The 17,521-nt window shown below is 38.5% G+C and overlaps 1 protein-coding gene across 8 annotated transcripts in view; it reads left to right on the top strand.

Moving 5' to 3' along the window:
• NfI (Nuclear factor I) overlaps positions 1 to 16,011 on the top strand; it is a 57,696-nt gene extending 41,685 nt beyond the window's left edge. For 6 of the 8 annotated variants that reach the window (XM_043427785.1, XM_043427784.1, XM_043427791.1 and 3 more), the window contains 5 exons: positions 345 to 488; positions 8,393 to 8,580; positions 9,667 to 10,095; positions 10,206 to 10,440; positions 10,813 to 16,011. In XM_043427785.1, coding sequence (XP_043283720.1) covers positions 345 to 488; positions 8,393 to 8,580; positions 9,667 to 10,095; positions 10,206 to 10,440; positions 10,813 to 11,036 — 1,220 coding nt within the window. In that variant the 3' untranslated portion in view covers positions 11,037 to 16,011. Of the gene's footprint in view, positions 1 to 344; positions 489 to 8,392; positions 8,581 to 9,666; positions 10,096 to 10,205; positions 10,441 to 10,798 lie in introns of all 8 variants that reach the window. The other 2 variants (XM_043427786.1, XM_043427792.1) reach the window with 2 other exon arrangements.
• Positions 16,012 to 17,521: the final 1,510 nt, after the last annotated feature.

Below are 17,521 nucleotides of genomic sequence, written 5' to 3'. Positions count from 1 at the left end.
TGGAGGATTTACGAGGGAGCAAACGGATCGTCGTTTATGAAAAAATTAATGTTGATTTCATGACGTTGAATTTGGCACGTTTGCGAAGCGAAAACCACCGTTCGGTTGGTCCGAAAATGCGTTTTTTTTTGTCAGGGAAAGCGTGTAAGGAAAGTTCGATGGATTCGGTGAGTTATCGCGGGGAGAAATAATTTCGCGATTGCGTGAAAAAAGTATCCGAAAGTATATTTGTCTGTAATAGCGCGAGCTTTGAAAAAATGTGAAGAAGAAAAAGAAGAGAGAATAATGTGAAAGTTGTTTGGCCTGGAAATAAGGCGTGAAGTAATTTGGCTTCTTAATTAAAGGTCCACCGCCGGTGCACCAGCTCATACGAAACGACAAGACTGAAAAAGCACCGACGGTCTCGGTCTCGAGCGCCCCGACCTTCTCCCCCGTCCTCAGGCCCGAGGATGGACATCGCGGAATGGACTCACCCCACTCGCAAACGGGTATGTTCTCTTACCGATAAAATCTCGAAACAGAGCAACCACCAGCAGCAGCAACAGCAGCGAAAAACTTTTATCTTCAGCGATAAATAATGTTGCCCTTTAATGGTAAACCGTTCGAAATGTATGGCAATTATAAATCGATGGAAGACGCACGATTCGTTATTAACCTGGCGTCAATACGAATTGCCTCGTTCTGCGACGTCGATATCACATTGCCGCAAATGACACACTCGAAATTCTCGATCAAAACGAGCCTGCGGAACCTCTGAAATTCAACAACGATCTTTTGCCTACTTTCTCGTGCTGGTCCTTCGTGCCACTGTCTCATTTTAACATGCTTTTATTAATTATTATATTGCCTAACGTTTTTAACAGTCGAATTATTATTGGATAATAATAATAATAATAATAATAACAACAATAATACTTATGAATTAACGATAACAAATGATAGTAAGGTCATAAGTGGGCCATGAAGAAAAACTGAAAAAATTGTGTCCAATGCGGTTTGAGAACGCCGCCACCTCATTTCCTCTCTGTGCGCGTGGCTAAGCTTTATTCTCATGATCTTCATTCCACGTAGTCGGGTGAATAAAACGAGCGAAAAAAGTAGTGTGAGATGGACCTAATCCGGGCTCGTCGGGCGGCGATCGTGTGGCTAACGAAGCAGCCTTGACTGTTCCGCCGAGTAAGATTAACAGAAGCAGAGACCGTATACGAAAATCACGGGAAAAACAAAATCATTTATTATTCGTTAAACAAAAATAGAATAGAAGAGTGAGACAAGGTGAATGAAGAAAAGGGCCGTGAATAAAAAAGTTCCCAACGATGGCAGGCGAGCAAACGTCTAAGATCGGAATGAGCGGAGCAAATCATTCGTGGAAGCAAGTAAAGCTCGACGTTTTCCAGCTCGAATGTACTTTTTTCCAAATTCATTCAATCCGGACCGTTGAAATCGTTCCTTGTCAGTCGTAAACTTTCACTCAACATTGATAAAGAAAAAAAGCCAAAAAAAAAAGTAACCAAAAGAAACGAAATAAACGTCACGAAATAGAATTCAAATTTAAGAGTAATTGAACCACGACTACGACTATCATTCAAGTGACGACTGTCGAGAATCACTAATATGCGATATTACGCGTGATCTCTGTTTCAGTCTGAGCCCGAGCGTAGAGAGAAGCTCGCTAAACTCGACCAAAAGGTACTTTGTGATTGGTTATGATGTTCTATCTATCTATCCTACATACATATTATATATTACTCCACGTTCGAGCGCGCTCACTAAAAGTCAATGACTATAATTACACGTACACACACACACACACACGTACACACGTACACACACATACACTCGTTATGCGACCTGATTAAATGTTTTTTTGTTGTCTTTTACGTGCAATCGATACGTTGTTTCACTCGAATTTTACGTTCGTGTATTGTGGAACGAAATTGCCTGCTTTCTTCTCACTTTTAAGTGGACGATTCTCCCTTTTTTCTATTACTTGATCGAGCGAATCTCGAAATAAAAAAATACTTTTTTTTAATAATTTGTATCGCAGCAGAGATACAAATCATTTTTTTTTTAGAATTTTTTAGTATTTCATGTTTGAAGATAAAAAAGCAGAAAAAAGTGAGTTTTGCAATTGAATTTCGTTCGAAGCGAGTTAATCGTAATTCGTACTGAGCTCAGCCGACTTTTAAAATGACGTTCGTCGAGTCCACTGCACACTCGATCTCGCACAGAGTCCCGTTTCAATGGGTTTTCATTTTTTTACGATCGCGTAGTTTCGTGCCACAATACATCTCCGTTGAGAATGCGAGTTCGCGGGCACGATTAAATAATGTTTCACTGCATCGTCACTGTACAGCGATCTTAATATCGATTGACGCATTAGGCCCGCGGACGAGAAGGGACACTTTGGTTGCCCAAGCCGATTCGAAGTTTGGCTCGAAATTCTTGTACTGCAATATTTAATGAATACCATTGAAAAACGTTGTCCTTCGAATAATCTGACGATTTCGTCGTTAAAAAACGTGGAAAAAATTCAAATTCGAGAAGAAAAACACAAATCATCTCAAATACATTAACAGAAAAATCATTTCCATCTAGCCATTCGAAAATTCATCTCTCCTCGATGGATTATCCTCATTAGTTGTTTGCCACTGTTTTATCTCGATGTTCAACCGGCCGAGGAAACAATAACCGAGTAAAGAAATCTTCCCAACTCACGTAGAATACCTCAAATGTATGTTTGTCCCCTTAGCAGCACTTTTGTCTAATTTCATTTGAATCTCTATGTGTATTACGTACATTGATATATTTATACATGTATCGAGAACGCGCCAGCACGGATTTGGTTGTTTTATTATGGATAACAGAGATACGATTATCGATCGTTGCTATGACATTGGCATATGAAACAGACATTAAACAAATTAACAAAATCGTTTTATATTCGCGCGCGCTCGTCATGGCTCTTGATATGGTAAAATGTTGGTAGTTGTGCTGCACTCTCTATCTCTCTCTCTCTCTCTCTCTCTTTCTCTCTCTCTCTGTCTTTCTATCTCTCTATTTCTCTACATTCTCTATACATATATATCTATATCTATAAATTGGTCCACATCTCACTTATATATTATTGGCATTGCCCTGGAACGTTAGCGGTCGCTTGTCTCACGTCACGTCTCTTCTCTCTATCTATTTTTATCTATTAAAGTATGATAATATAAATGTTACTTTTATCTCGATCCCCACGCGCGATGTCCGTTCGTTATTGGAAAGAACTGGGAAGCTTGGTTCACACTTTTCACCGCGTCGCGAACGGGGGACGATCAAAGTTTTTAGTAAAATCGATTCTTAAGGGTGTACCGCGTGTGTCGACTCACTCTCGTGTCTCTCGCGACACTCGCCTTTGGCTATTGTTTAGCGACTCAGTTTTTGCTCCCGAAATCAAGCGAATTGTCGTAACTTTGGCAGTAGTTAATGGTTCAATATTCTTTGAGAAAACGTCCAATTTCTCGCGCACAGCCTCATAATGTCGCACCCGATGTGCGCAGTGAAAAATGCGGCTCGATCGCTTTCTTCACCGACTCGATGTTAGGGGCGTTTCGACTCGGGGCGAGATGCGGAATTTCGGTGCTTCGCGAATCGCTGAGAAACGAAGGGGACCAAAGCCCCTGATAAAAAGGAGCGAAATTCTATTATTTTCGGTAAAATTGCTCCTTAGTTTTGTATCTCCACAATAATTGTAACTGAATCAACACTTTTTTTGACATCTCGTCAAATTCGACGTTTCTCCATTAAATTAATTTTCCGATTAAACGAATAAACAGTCCTCGGAACGGGGCGTAAGAGGCCGAAAATATCGAGACAAAATTCTCACCGAGTTGGCAATAAAAGACTCAAAAGATAAAGGAATAGCCTGGAATGGGGGGGACGATGAAAAATGATTATATTGTCGTAGCGACAAATCGTCCTTGCAATATCTTTAATATATAAAATAGCCGTATAGATGAGTGGGATAGTGGCTAACGGAAATCTCGATCACCAGGAGTTGACGCCTGAGGTCGTTCGTATACCGAAATGACGAATTAGAACAAGCCCGAAACCGTCGTCGTCAACGCAATCGTCACCGACCACCGTCCCTCTATCAACTTCGAACTTGTGTATCACACGAAGTAATAACTTAACACATATTTCGATGTTTCTCTATACATAAATATATAAATATTTGACATATGATATATCGATGTTGCATTAAGTGTGCCTAACTAGCCGCCTGCAGCTGTGTGCACGATTGTTAAACGCGATAACTGTGCGTACGTAAATGTATTATTATCTTCTAAAAACGTGCGTCGACTCCCCGGAAACGTGTCGTTCTGGTGAAAATAAACGAGTGAGGAGCTTAAGACGGGACCTCTGGCAATTGGCAATGAAATTTCGTCTTTGGAACGGGCGTTAGGAGGAAACGAATCTTTCGGAAATCGGCGAAGGACGTTTGAAAGAAAAACAAGCAAGCAAACGAATCGAATTGAGCGTTAAATTCCGTAAGCTCGTTTCTTTCTGTCGTAGCGTCGGAGCCCTGGAAAGCTCAATTTCCAAAACTACCCGACGAATGCGAGGAAGCTCGGAAAATTCTTTCCCGAAGCCTCGAGACTCCGATTCGAATCGCGGCGTGCAACGGGGCATGCAAATCGCATAAGTTTAACCAAAAATTCTATTTCATTTGTCACCTTTTCGATAGTTTGCCTGTCCGTCTGGCTAGTCTGTCCACACCACCGAAACACTCGCTCACCGGCTCTCTCACCACATTATGTCAGAACACAAAATATAATGGCAGAGTGAGTCACCAAGTCCGATTGAAAAACCTCATAAGATTAAGCGATTCGATTGATAAGCATTATTATCATTTTATTTGTGATAATAATAAGATAAAAATAACAACGTCACAGCTAGGAATAACGAAAATTATTTTACTGGGGCTTGAGGACATGCACAGACAGACGGACGGGCGGCTTCTTATATACATTTATATATAAATATGACTATAAATACAAAATCAATTAAAATAGATATAAACCTTGCTAACTGCAGCATATTAGCTCGTTCCCACCTGCCCTGCGTTCGGTAAGCTAGCTGTCTCTCTCTATCTTTTTCTGTCTTACTTTTTCGCTGTCACTGTTTTACTTGGTGTCACTGTAATGTGTCTCTATCTGTCCGTTCGTCTGGCTATCTACATATATATATATACATATATATATACACATATAAACGATTATAACATCAATAACTATGTCTGTCTGTCTGTTCGTTTGTCTGTCTGTCTGTCTGTCTGTCTGTCTGCCCGTCTGCCCGACTAAACCCCACCCCCTGCCCAACCCCCTTAACCTTAGAACCCGGCAATAGATATATTTGACTGAAACCCAACGACGTTGGGATTAACAATTACCCTGAAATTGTCTTTGGTGTTGAAACTTTTCCTTGTGGAAAACATTGGAGTCATGTGATTTTTCAGGGGGTTTGTAACGAAGGAAGGGGGGACTATGTTGTTGGCTGTTGTCAATGTTTCGGGGGGTGGCAAATCTCCGACGAAACTGGCCTTGTCTTGGTTTCGATTTAAAATTATCGTTCGTATGAGTAACGAGATCCAATGTACGATTTTTTTAGTTTTTCATCGGAGAGATATCGAAATTACGCTTTTTTGTATTGAGGGGTGGAAATATTATGGAGCGAGAAAAATTGGCCTGATCTTGTAATCGAGTGGAAATGATACTCATTTTTCGTGACGAGGCTCAATTGCGAAGCGTTTTTTTCGCATTCCTTTGAAAAAGAGACTGCGAAAAGTTCTGCAAATCGACAATAATTGGTTAAATCTTATCTTTGACTTGCAATAATTCTCATTTTCGGTAACGAGATTAAACTGCGTACTTTCCTTTTCGTTTTTCCGTATCGAACGAATTGGCACGTGATCGAGCTCGGTTTTCCTAGTGTTTTTTAACAAGGAGTCTGTCAATGGAAATGAGTTGAGAAGAAACGAGACACTTTTTTGGGTAATTGATGGCTGCTCAGTTGCGGGGTTCTAGGGTCGAACCTGCGTCTTGATGTCGTAAACCCCCACTTGAAAACCTCACCGCATACTATACACCTGTATTTATTACGTGTTAATACTTATTCTCAAAAAGCCCTTGATCAACTGCATTTATCGGCAAGGAAATTGCGAGCTTGTTGGTCGAAGGAATAAGTTTTCTGGAAGATGTAACTTTACGTGACGAAAATTGAGCTGGATATTCGAAACTCGATGGATCTGCAGATCGAGCAAAAATTCGTGCATCAAAAGGCTTGTTCATTCGACCCAGCGAGGTGCAATGACTCCCCTCGATGTTATCTGATTGAATTTTGGATCATTGATAATAGCTTGTCCTCGGAATGGAACAAAAACCTTCGACAAGAGCATGGTCTCAAAATTGCATTTTTTTCAAAGTGCAATCACGAATAATGACACCGAAGATAATAAAGCCAAAAAGCCTGCAATTCGATTTTTCGTCCTCTCGCAACCATCAACAAAATGAGAAAAAGCTTCATAACTCCTCGAATTCCTACCAATTCAAAATTCAACTTTACTCAAATTTTCATAAAATCGCGAAAACGTTAACAATCGTTTGAATTTCCGACGACAAGCCGACACACACACACACTGTGCACACCAACCCATTTTATTACTATTATTGTCAGTATGTTCTTAAGAAAATCCCATCTATCTCACTCTCACTGTACACGGCCAATGCTCTGGGTATGTCGTATGCTGGATGTGGATTACGATTGATTTATTTTGAAATGTGAAAAAAAATAACGAAAAGAAAAAAGAACAAAAAAAAAAAGAAAAAAAAAAAGAGGAAACTGAACCCTGCAGTTCATGCTCCGTATGATATTCTCAATAATTGTGTTTGTTACTTCACTTTTCTATTCTTTCCCAATGTACATATATAAATTTATACAGTGTATGCGTAAGAAAAAATTGAAGAAAACGTCAATATATATTCGTATAAATTTATACGTGTATATATATATATAAATATTTTATTGCGATGTTGGTGTTATTATTAACTCGTATATACAAACGTATACATATATAAATATAAATATATATATGTGTATATATTACGAGCAGATAAATGATCATGGTTGGTGTTGATGTTGTCGTTATCATTGATGTTTCTTGATGTGTTGTTTAATCGTTGTTTACCTTGCTGTTTGATGTTTGTTGTTGCACCAAATATATTTTAATATATATATGGATGTCGCACCGTTCGCATACATATATATATAATAAATGTATATAAATATTAAAAATATGACTTTCAGCCAGCCAGCCTCACGCTTGGAAAGTGCCTTATCTATTAAAACATAAAAAAAGAAAGAAAATAATAAAGTAAATAGAAAAAAGAAGGAAATGAAACGTTGAAGAAGAGCATTAAACTAAGTTACTTAACTTCTAGTATCTCACGTTCTTTATTGTCATCTCTACATCTGTCTTTCCTCACTGTCGATATCGCCAATACGGACGTAACGCCGCTACCACCCTAACCCCCTCAGCCACCCTCTTAACAATCGATACATAACTCTGCACTCTCGTTACTTCATGTTTTTTGCTTCAAGGCAATGGAGATTCTGTTTTGGCGTTCTTGTTGTAGAATCATGGGCTATCGATCTATCGGGACTCGAGAATACAATATTTCAATACTTCCTGTAAAAATGTTTTGATTCTCTCCCCCTTAAGGAGGGTGGATCGCGGAATCAGAGTAATCGGAATTTGATAAAATTCGGTGGCTACATTCTTTGACGTCGAGTATACGAATACAATTTTTTTCAAATTTTCCTACCACGTGGCCATCGAATAATTGAGCGTTGAATCGAAGTCCTTATGCACGAGATGTATAAATAAATATATGTAAACTCTATGCTTATAGACGTGAACTTTAGTGTTCGATTGCTCGAGAGCTATGCGGCAGAAAAATCGAAAAAATTTATATCGTCTTATCTACTTTTAAAGAATAGATTTACCAAATTTCGTTAAATTCTTATAATTTTGAAATTCTTAATATTTTTAAGATGATTTAGCATGGCAACATCGTCGCGATACACCCTCCTTAACAGGTTCTAAGACTTTTGTCGACTCGTGACGATCTGATGCTCGGTTTATGATGAAATTTGTTTGGAAATAGCTTCGGTGTCAATCCGAATGCCACGGTTTCGTATGAACACATTTAGCTTCGTTGAGTCTTCCCATGGGAATCGATTTTTTGATTTTCTGGTGGAGGAGGGTGGTCAAGGGTGGTAAAAATAGTTGGAGATTATTGAGAGGGACACGACGAAATGTAATTTTTGCCAATACCACTGATTTCAGGTCTTCACTCGCCTCACGAGGGCCTCGCCAGTGGCTCAGGACAAAGTATGTCAGGACTCGCCTATTACCAACCCGAACATCCCGCGTCCACCGGGGTCGTCAAGTATCCGGAAAACGGCCACGACACACTCTCAGATTTCGTTACTTTCGTTTGCCAGGAGGCCGAGAACACTCAGCAACTACCCCAGGTAGCTTACGGGCCCCGCAAGACCCGCGCTCAGTGTCGCGCTCTCTGCCCCCACTCTGTATATCGCCCAATTCCCGTCGCCCCAACCCTGGAAAAATTGCTCCAATTTTCCGCTCTCCAGCCTTCAAATTCTCCGCGAAATGTGAGCTCTTCGCTTTCTTCCTTTGGTCAACTCGATCAGCGACTCTCAGTGCTCCATCTCAATTTTGGAACAAACGATTTTTCTGCTCGATCGATTATTCGAGCCTTTTGCAACGACTCATTACCAAATTTGCCTGAAAGTGGCGAAAAAACGTAACGAAAGTTTGACAAAACCAAACACCAACGAATTTTACTGTTTCAACTTTTCGGATGACAAAAATGTCTTGTAAAGCTCGATCATTTGGCCAAATACGCGCGACTAAATATTTCGCTGTACCAACAACAATTTTATCATTTTAACAGTTTTTCTGCAAATTAGTCTGCTCGAATCACTCATCAGAAAGTGCGACGAACCATCAAATTTAGAATGCGTCGTAACTCCCCATAAGCTTTAAAAGTCGTGAAGAGTTCGGAAAATTGGGTGGATCGCTGCAGCAATCAGATTGATCAAACGAGTGAAATTTCTCCGAGTTTTCCTCCCTCGAACTACCCCCCTTAATTAAAAGTCCAAGTCCAAGGCACTTAGTTACCAAACGTAAGTAAGTAGCCGCGGTGTTGATGAGGAGAGAAAAAGAGTCCCTTTGGGTGGTATAACAGTGGTGGCAGGTGCGACACTCAACGCGGCAATGTCCGGCCTGCACAACCCCCGTTTTCCAATCACCCTAGGCTACAAAAGTAGAGAGACAAGGAAACTGGGAAAACAAAAGCTTGATGAAAGAAGCGCTGTTACTTCCTGGTGTACAAAGACGAAGAAGATTTGACTGAGTTAAAAAATATGATAAAATAGAAGCATCAAAATTCCGGTCGTGTTGATGGATCGTTAGATATCGGCGCGAAGTAAACGAAAAATGTGAAGAATTTGTTTGTTTGTTATCGAGCGTTGCCCGGGGTGGATGGATCGGGCGCACGCGGGTCGATAGTTGATCGGTGGTATGCGATTTTGCAGGCACAACTCGCCGGACAACGTGCTGGGGTGCAAAAGTTCTCACAGTATTATCCGAGTTCGATGTTACCGCCGCCGCCGCCGGCGCCGATGGCAAGGCCTGTCGCGATAATAAGATCGACCGGTGAACTGTCAGCGACGAGTTCCGCATCGCCGCCGACCTCATCGACCTCGCCAACCGATCCATCGGACCTCGGCCCTCCAGGAAGTCAGGAACAGCAGCAGCAGCAGCAGCAGCAGCAACAGCAGCAGCAACAGCAACACCAGCAGCAACAAATGGCCGCTGCAGCCGCGGCCGTTGGTCTCGTTAGTTCCGGGTGCCAAAGTTCCGTTGATCAGGGAGGGCGCAAAAGCCCTACCAGGATACTCGTCGCTGCCCCGCACACCAGCAGAGAATATACTTTTGCTCATTTTCATTCACAGCCTGGCCAAGTAAGCTTCTTTGCTCTCAATTGAAGAATCTGTCGAGTTGCAATGTCCAATCGAGTCTTTTGTTACTGCCTTAACGCAATGAGCCTTCATGTCTTCTCTTTTATTTCCAGCAAATATTCACTTATCCAACGATCAGCTCGATGTCGGGTGTCATTTCTCCGACGAATCTTTCGCTCTTTTCCTCACCGGTCTCGGTGACAAGGCCCGTAGCAACGCAAAGAACGGTATCCAACGTTCCGCCGCGCTGGAACACGGCGCCGTTCATCAATCTCGAGGATGATTACAATATGATTGCACCGATAATAACCGGCGCACCTGGCGAACCACCATCGTCGATGGACGAGGGTGAGTTTTTTCATGGATCAAACGATCCGATGACTTTTTAAACACCGATCGTAGAAACCGGTAGAAACCGCAGAAGCAACTGTATCAATCAGACTCGTTTCGACCTTCCTTCTTATCTTCAAAGTGCCGCGCTGTTCCATCGAAACTTTGAAAGTTGAGAAAGCGAAGAAAAAACGTCTGCATTTGTTTTTATCTCTCAGCGACATAATTTCTGAATGATTTTTCGATATTTCTACTACTCGAAATTGAAGCAAAAACCGTTGAATAATTCTGCATCATCGGGATACAAGTCCAATCTCAACATAAATAGCAGTAGGTCGATCCTGCTGAAAGATCATCGCGTAGAATTAAAAATCAGTTTACTACTTTCAGAACGATACTTCCATCCCGTGCACACGAGCAGCGTCGTGGACAAAGGCGGGTCCGGGAGTATGATGAGCAACGATCTCGGGGTTTCGCAGGATCCTACATCGCACCATCACCAACAACAACAGCAGCAGCAGCAGCAGCAGCAGCAGCACCAACAACACCAACAACAGCACCAACAGCAACAAGTGATGCAGGACAAGAGTGGTCGACCAAAGTCTCCTCCGTGACAGCGGGGATGGAACATTTCGTATTACCAAATTACGTGTTACGTATATATTCGTCGAAACTGTACGATGTCTCATCAGGTTTTTTTCTGCTGGGGCATCTTGCCAAAAAAGTGCGATGGACGAAAATTTTCGTAAAAACTTCGAGATACACGACGATTAAGTTGACAGCGTGGCTGATAGGTTGACACAAATGGCGTCTGAGCCTACGGAAAATTAGTTCCAAACGAAAGGGAAGAAAAATAGAAAATCAAATAAAATTTCTACAAAATGAAATAATGAAAAAACGAAAAAAAAAACGAGAGAGAGACGAGAGAAAGAGAGGGAGAGAGAGATGGAGAAAAATAATTCTCGATCTTCCTTGTTCTGCTCAAATGCGTTTCATTCGAAACGTCTGACACGTGAGTGAGAAAATCCTCCCTTCTTTTCCTACCCCCGAGCCCCTTTTCTCTAAGAAAAAAATATCTCCATGTGTCCCTCAACAATAGTCTTCTCCGCAGCCCCTGGCCCCGTCCTATTTCCTGTTCCACACATTATTTATACGTAGAAAGGTCTTCCAGCGAGAGTTCTCCGAGAGATTCCTCGTTCTCCCGAAATTAATTATTAAAAAATGTAAAATCAAAATAATAAAAAAACAAAGGAAAAACCTGCTGTTGAAGGAAGAAGAAGCAAACGATGGATAAACACGAAGGATGGAGAACCGACGAGTTAGTCGCGAGAACGCACAGGCCTATACGAGAAAGGGGGAAAAAACAAGTTATTGCCTTGATTATTATTAAGCGTTTGTTATTAGATAACCTCCTTGGGAGGGGAGAAAAATAATAGTACGAGAACAGTGGGAAAACAGTGTAGAAAATGAAAGCATCATAACGTAGGGGAAGAGAGCAAGAGAAAGAGAGAAAGAAAGAGGGAGCGATCGTTGAGTGAAATGGAAAAAAAACTGAAAGCAAGTTTTCGAATTTGTCGAAAGGAAACGTAGCAACGATGATAATAATTGTTTCTTTTATTCTGAATAAACAATGCCTGAATGCTCAGAACTAGTGCCGACCACTGGTTTCAACCGGTGAGGACTACTTCAAAACAGCTCTCTCTTTGCTATTCTAGGAAAGATTTAAGTATGAAGAACAAAAATGGGGTAAAAAAGTACAGCAAACGAATTCGAATTTAGTATTAAACGTGAGAATCACGATAATGAAAAGAAAATACACAAATACATCGAGAATATGATACGGAGAAGAAGCAATAGGTGATAAAAAAAACGAACGAATAAAAACCAACGCACTCCGGAGAACCAGCGAATACAGAACGGTTCGATTGCCTTCATTGGCAGTTAACAATAAACGAAGAATGTACCATAATTGTTCATTCGGAGGCAAACATTTCGTCTTGGTTTTGTTTTTTCTAAACACATGAACGAAGTAGAAAAAAACGACTTTTTACCGTATCGTTACTTCCTACGTGAAAAAAATGCTTGCAATCTCGAGCATAAGAAACGAAAAGAAAAACCTCCTAAAAGTGCTTGGAAGAAAATAATACTCGCTACAAGGACAGAGCAAAAAAACACACACACACACAAGAAATGTAGAAACAAAAAGCTTGAGTTTTTATCTTTTTTCTTTTTATAAATATATAAATATATATATATATATAGTTAAGCTTGAAAAAAGGGTGCTCGTCCTAATAATAATAATAAATCGCCAAGGCTGTTAGCTAAACACACTGTATCGTCCACACTACAGTTAGGAACAAAAAAAGAACCCTCCTCAAGACCCTTCTCTCACACTTCTCATGTCGTTTTACCTTTAATTTATTTCTTAGTACTGATGAGTTTTATAAAGATAAATGAATATTTAAAAGAGGGAAAAAATAGCGTAGTAATAGCCTGTATTTTATTTGAGTATACAAAAAGTTATATAGATTTGTATTTGAGATCGAAGATGGAGAAAAAAAGAACAAACATTATTTACATATGTATATTGTATATGGTTTTCGTTGAAACAGCTTGAATTTGTTTAGTTAACGAACGAATGATTGATTTTTATCATCGCACACACACACACACACACACGCGCACACACACACAAGTTTGTTTGCTGATCAAAATAAGACATTGATCATTTCAATGAAAATATTGTTGAATTTGTTTAAATCGTTTTGTTTTTTCTTTCTTGCATTGATGTTGTTGATTCTATTTGGGTTATTTTTTGTTTTTTAATTTTTCGATTCTCTACCCTCTCTCACGTATAGCTGTCGTCGTTTCGAAAGGTTTCTTATTACCCGGGAAAAACAAAAGTTCTCTCGCTGATCGACCCTTTCGTAGTTGTTTTATTTTGGTTTATCTTTCTTTTTTTTTTTCTATTTCCGCCAGTTTTTGAGTCCGCGAATTTTCGGCTAGAAACGCGAGCGTACGATATTATTATGTAAGTTTAGAAAAAACCAAGAGTAAAATACGATTTTATACATACATACATATGCATTATGTATGTATATTTATAAAATGCAACGAAAATGATGAGCCTCTCTGCTGCTGCTACGACTACGACTACTACTACATAAACTATCATCGAAATATTATTATCATTATTGCCAATATTGTTATTATTATTAGTATAAATATTGATTAATTATAATATTGGGATTTTCGCTCACATGGACGCTCCCACGCTCCCCATACTTTTAATGATAACTCTGCAAGCAACCTCGATCACAGTTCTCATACTTTCAAACCTGAAACGTCGTGAAAATATTTGAAAAATAATCATCCGAACACGAGTCTATCTATATGAGAAGACAAAAATCTCAATGGTCGTTGGAGTTAAGCTTCGTTTTCAAATTTTCACTCTCATCGTGGCTCATTCATCCTGTTTTGTTTTGTTTTGTTTATACTTCTGCGAAATTGTACCGAGTATTTTTGAGCAAAAATCTGCAAACGTAGGCGTGAACGGATCGATAATGATATTTAACTGAAGGACGATTAAGTTTCCAATTGATTGAGAATAAAAATTGTTTTATATTCGAACCGACTTGAAAATTGTTCACAAAAATGTTACTTATCAAGCGTCTTCTTCTGATTTGACTATTATTTTTCATTCAATACGCGATTCTAGGCAGTTCATACATTTCGTTCGGAACGTCCTCACCGAATTCGTACTACCTGAGCAATGGTTCATTGTTGCCAAAATTTAACGGCATTATTTACTGTATCACGAAACAAAAAAACCACTACTACGGCTCGATTGCCATTTACTACTAATAACTAATCTACTAATAATGGGGAAGCAGAAAGAAAAAAACAAAATCGCTACAACTATTACGTTTAATTGCAGTATAAAGTAACAAAGGGAAAAAAGAAAAGTTATAAGTAAACTGGGAAGAGGAAGAAGAAGAAGAAGAAAAATGGAGCTCCAACACACAAACTACTGAAATTACCGATAAAACAATAAACAAACAAACAAACTATATACTCGCTGTAGCTCGTACGAGAGGAGAGATGAAACAATGTAAATATCTATAACGAAAGTGCTGAATTATATTTAATAATAAAATTTAGTAAACATATTTAATGCGGACTCGATGGGATATTCGACGAATTAAAAAAACGAAAACGAATATCGGACATTGGCTTTGAGAAATATATATAAAATACAATAATTTAATAAAATGAGAGGACGAAAATAGCCAAGGGGAAGTAAACAAAAAAAAGAAAGAAAAAAAAAAGCATTAGGATTAGGATGCGTTGAGCGATTAAAAATAAAAATGATGCCAATTAAACAGACAAAAAAATAACTGCATTAAGATAGGTGGTAATTAGGGAGGGAGCTGTAATTGTAAACAGAATGGTTTTTCTACGGAAAATATAAGCGAAACAATATTTAATGATAACTTTGAATAATAACGATTTAAAATGAAATTTAAATAATCATGTCAATGCACTCGTCAGTCTTCGTCACGCGACAACAAAACGCAAAAAGAAGTAAATAAAATGTTTTTTTTAAACGATAAAGAAAAGAAGAGAAAAAAAAAGCGAAGAGAAACACGAAAAGAAACCAAAGTAACAGGGTGGCCCGGGACAGTGTACCGTCATTTTTTCTTTTTTCTTTAACGCTATCACTTTTTTCCTCTGTCGTTGCTTTAGATGCAAGGATATATGTAGGCTGTCTCGAAATAATAATAATAATAATAATAACAATGCCAAAACCTCGGGCGTTTTTTCATAGTATGGCGATTTTTTTCTCTCAAACGCCAACGTATATGAGCTCGAATTCTTTGTTTTTCACTCGATATAACGTACGTAACGTTGTGCAATGTGATCAGTAGAACGGCAGAACGCGAGAGAATGCGAGGATAAATGAAAGTGAGAAAACGGAATGAATGATATTGACATGACGCGAGGAATGCAATAGCAGATAAGTGAAAAGCCAAAAAATACAGCTATCTTGAAGAACTAAAAAAAAAAAGAAAAACCACTGAAAAACGAATGTAAAGATCGATTTCGCGTGTCATCTTAGACCTTGGAAAGTTTAGAAAATTAGAGAATATAAAACTAAAGATTGGAAAGGGTGTAGAATCGAACGAATTTGCAGCTTAAATTAATGAACGAACGCGATATGAAGAAAGAAGAAAGAGAAAGAGCGAGAGGAATTAATATAATCAGAAAAAATGAGTCAAAATTCGAAGATTCTTTCAAAGTTTCGCTCATCTTTATCATTTTCGCCACGAGTGTGTTGAAGAATGAAAGAGAGAAACATGAAAAAAAATACAAGAAAGCAAGTTAAAAACGTGTGAATGTGAGAAAAAATGACAAATGAATTTCGCAAAAAGAAAAAGAAGAAAAAAAAAAGAGTCCATCGGGTAACGAGAAACCCCTTGTACAGCGTCTCGTGCTGCCTTGAACCGAAAGTGCATTATTACTAAAAGAAGAAAAAAAAAACGAAAACAAATAACTCCCGAAAAAAAATTCAAAAAGAAAAAAAAAAGACAGAACCATTGAGGCGTTTTGATCGGGAGTGATTTTTCAGAATCGTAAATTTTCTCGTTCTTATATAGGAGCGCGAGTGAGTGTTTTTTCTATATACTTAAGAGAAATAGTCGTCCTTAAGATTTTTGCGGAGTAAGCAATGACAAAAAAACGAATAAGAAGATAAAAAGAGTATAAAAATATGTAGAGCGTCACGGGGTCGAGAGAGAAGGATAAATTATTTTAACAATGGGAACGCGACATACGGACTTGACATTCTCGAATGAATAAGAAACAGCAATGAAATTTAAGACGACCTTGATGACTAGAGGCCCGGTCACCCCTTTCGATTTGACCTTGAAACATTGAAATACTCGCGTGCAGTTGACTGATAGCGTAGACGAGAACACACGAATGTGTGAAGTCACAGAATAACGTGAATAACGATGATGAAGGAAGATGAAACTAATTCATTTATTTAAAATATACAGTTGCGTAGAGCTTTATTACGAAATACGAGAGCGAGACGGAAGTTTCGCGATGCGATATAAAAACAACAATACTAGAGTTCGAGACGATTAGATTGACTTTGTAAACGGAATATAAATTTATATTATACACACGAGATAAAAGAAAAACGACAAAAAAAAAATTTAATTAAATTAATATTACGTAAGGCGAATTGTAGTGAGGAATTGAGCGAGAAACGATAAGAATATAAAATTACATAGTTTTTAAATAAACGAATAACTGTGAGTGCGGTACGGGAAAGAAAAAAAAATTAAAAACAACAGTAATGGAAATGAGGCAAAACGACGATAATAATAATATTAATATAACAATAACTAATAATTACTATCGCAATAATAATAATAACAATAATCATCATAAAGATAATAAAAAATAGTAGTAGTGGTAGCAGTAGCAATAACAACGATAATTAATAGGGCGATTATTATTAATATTAATACGGCAAAACTATAAATATTAATGATAGTGATATACATATTCTATTATATTAAATACAATGATATATTTATCGAATATTTATTGAGAAAAAAAAATAGCACATCGTGTAGCATGATTGTACAAAGTAGGTAAATGCGAGAGAAAGAAAAAAGGAGAACGAGCGAAAGCAACTATAGAAAACAAAAATGAAATGAAAAAACAAACAAAAAAAAAAAATAACACGTTCTCGAAGGATTATAAACGTGACATTACACACGCAGAGACGGAAATCGAAGGAAAAACAAACTTTTTCAATTAAATTATGAAATTTAATTTGAAAAAAAAAAAAAAAAAAAAAAAAAAAAAATGTTGCGAGTGAACAAAGAAACGCAACGACTGTACGTTGGTTTTGTTTTGTTTTTTTTTCTTTTCTTATTTTGTGGTCGTGGCAGTCCGAAATTATGATGTATTTTCGCCTCACGATCCTTTTTTACGATCGTGAACAAGGTTCATGTTATATATCAGGGATTAGACTAAATAGTATAATGCGCCGCGCGGGCCGGAGGATGAGTGGCAAATTTTG

Source organism: Venturia canescens, chromosome 9 (assembly GCF_019457755.1).
Source record: "Venturia canescens isolate UGA chromosome 9, ASM1945775v1, whole genome shotgun sequence".
NCBI classification, from domain to species: domain Eukaryota; kingdom Metazoa; phylum Arthropoda; class Insecta; order Hymenoptera; family Ichneumonidae; genus Venturia; species Venturia canescens.
The sequence above is the reverse complement of the archived record's forward strand: the minus strand, read 5'-3'. Positions and strand labels throughout refer to the sequence as shown.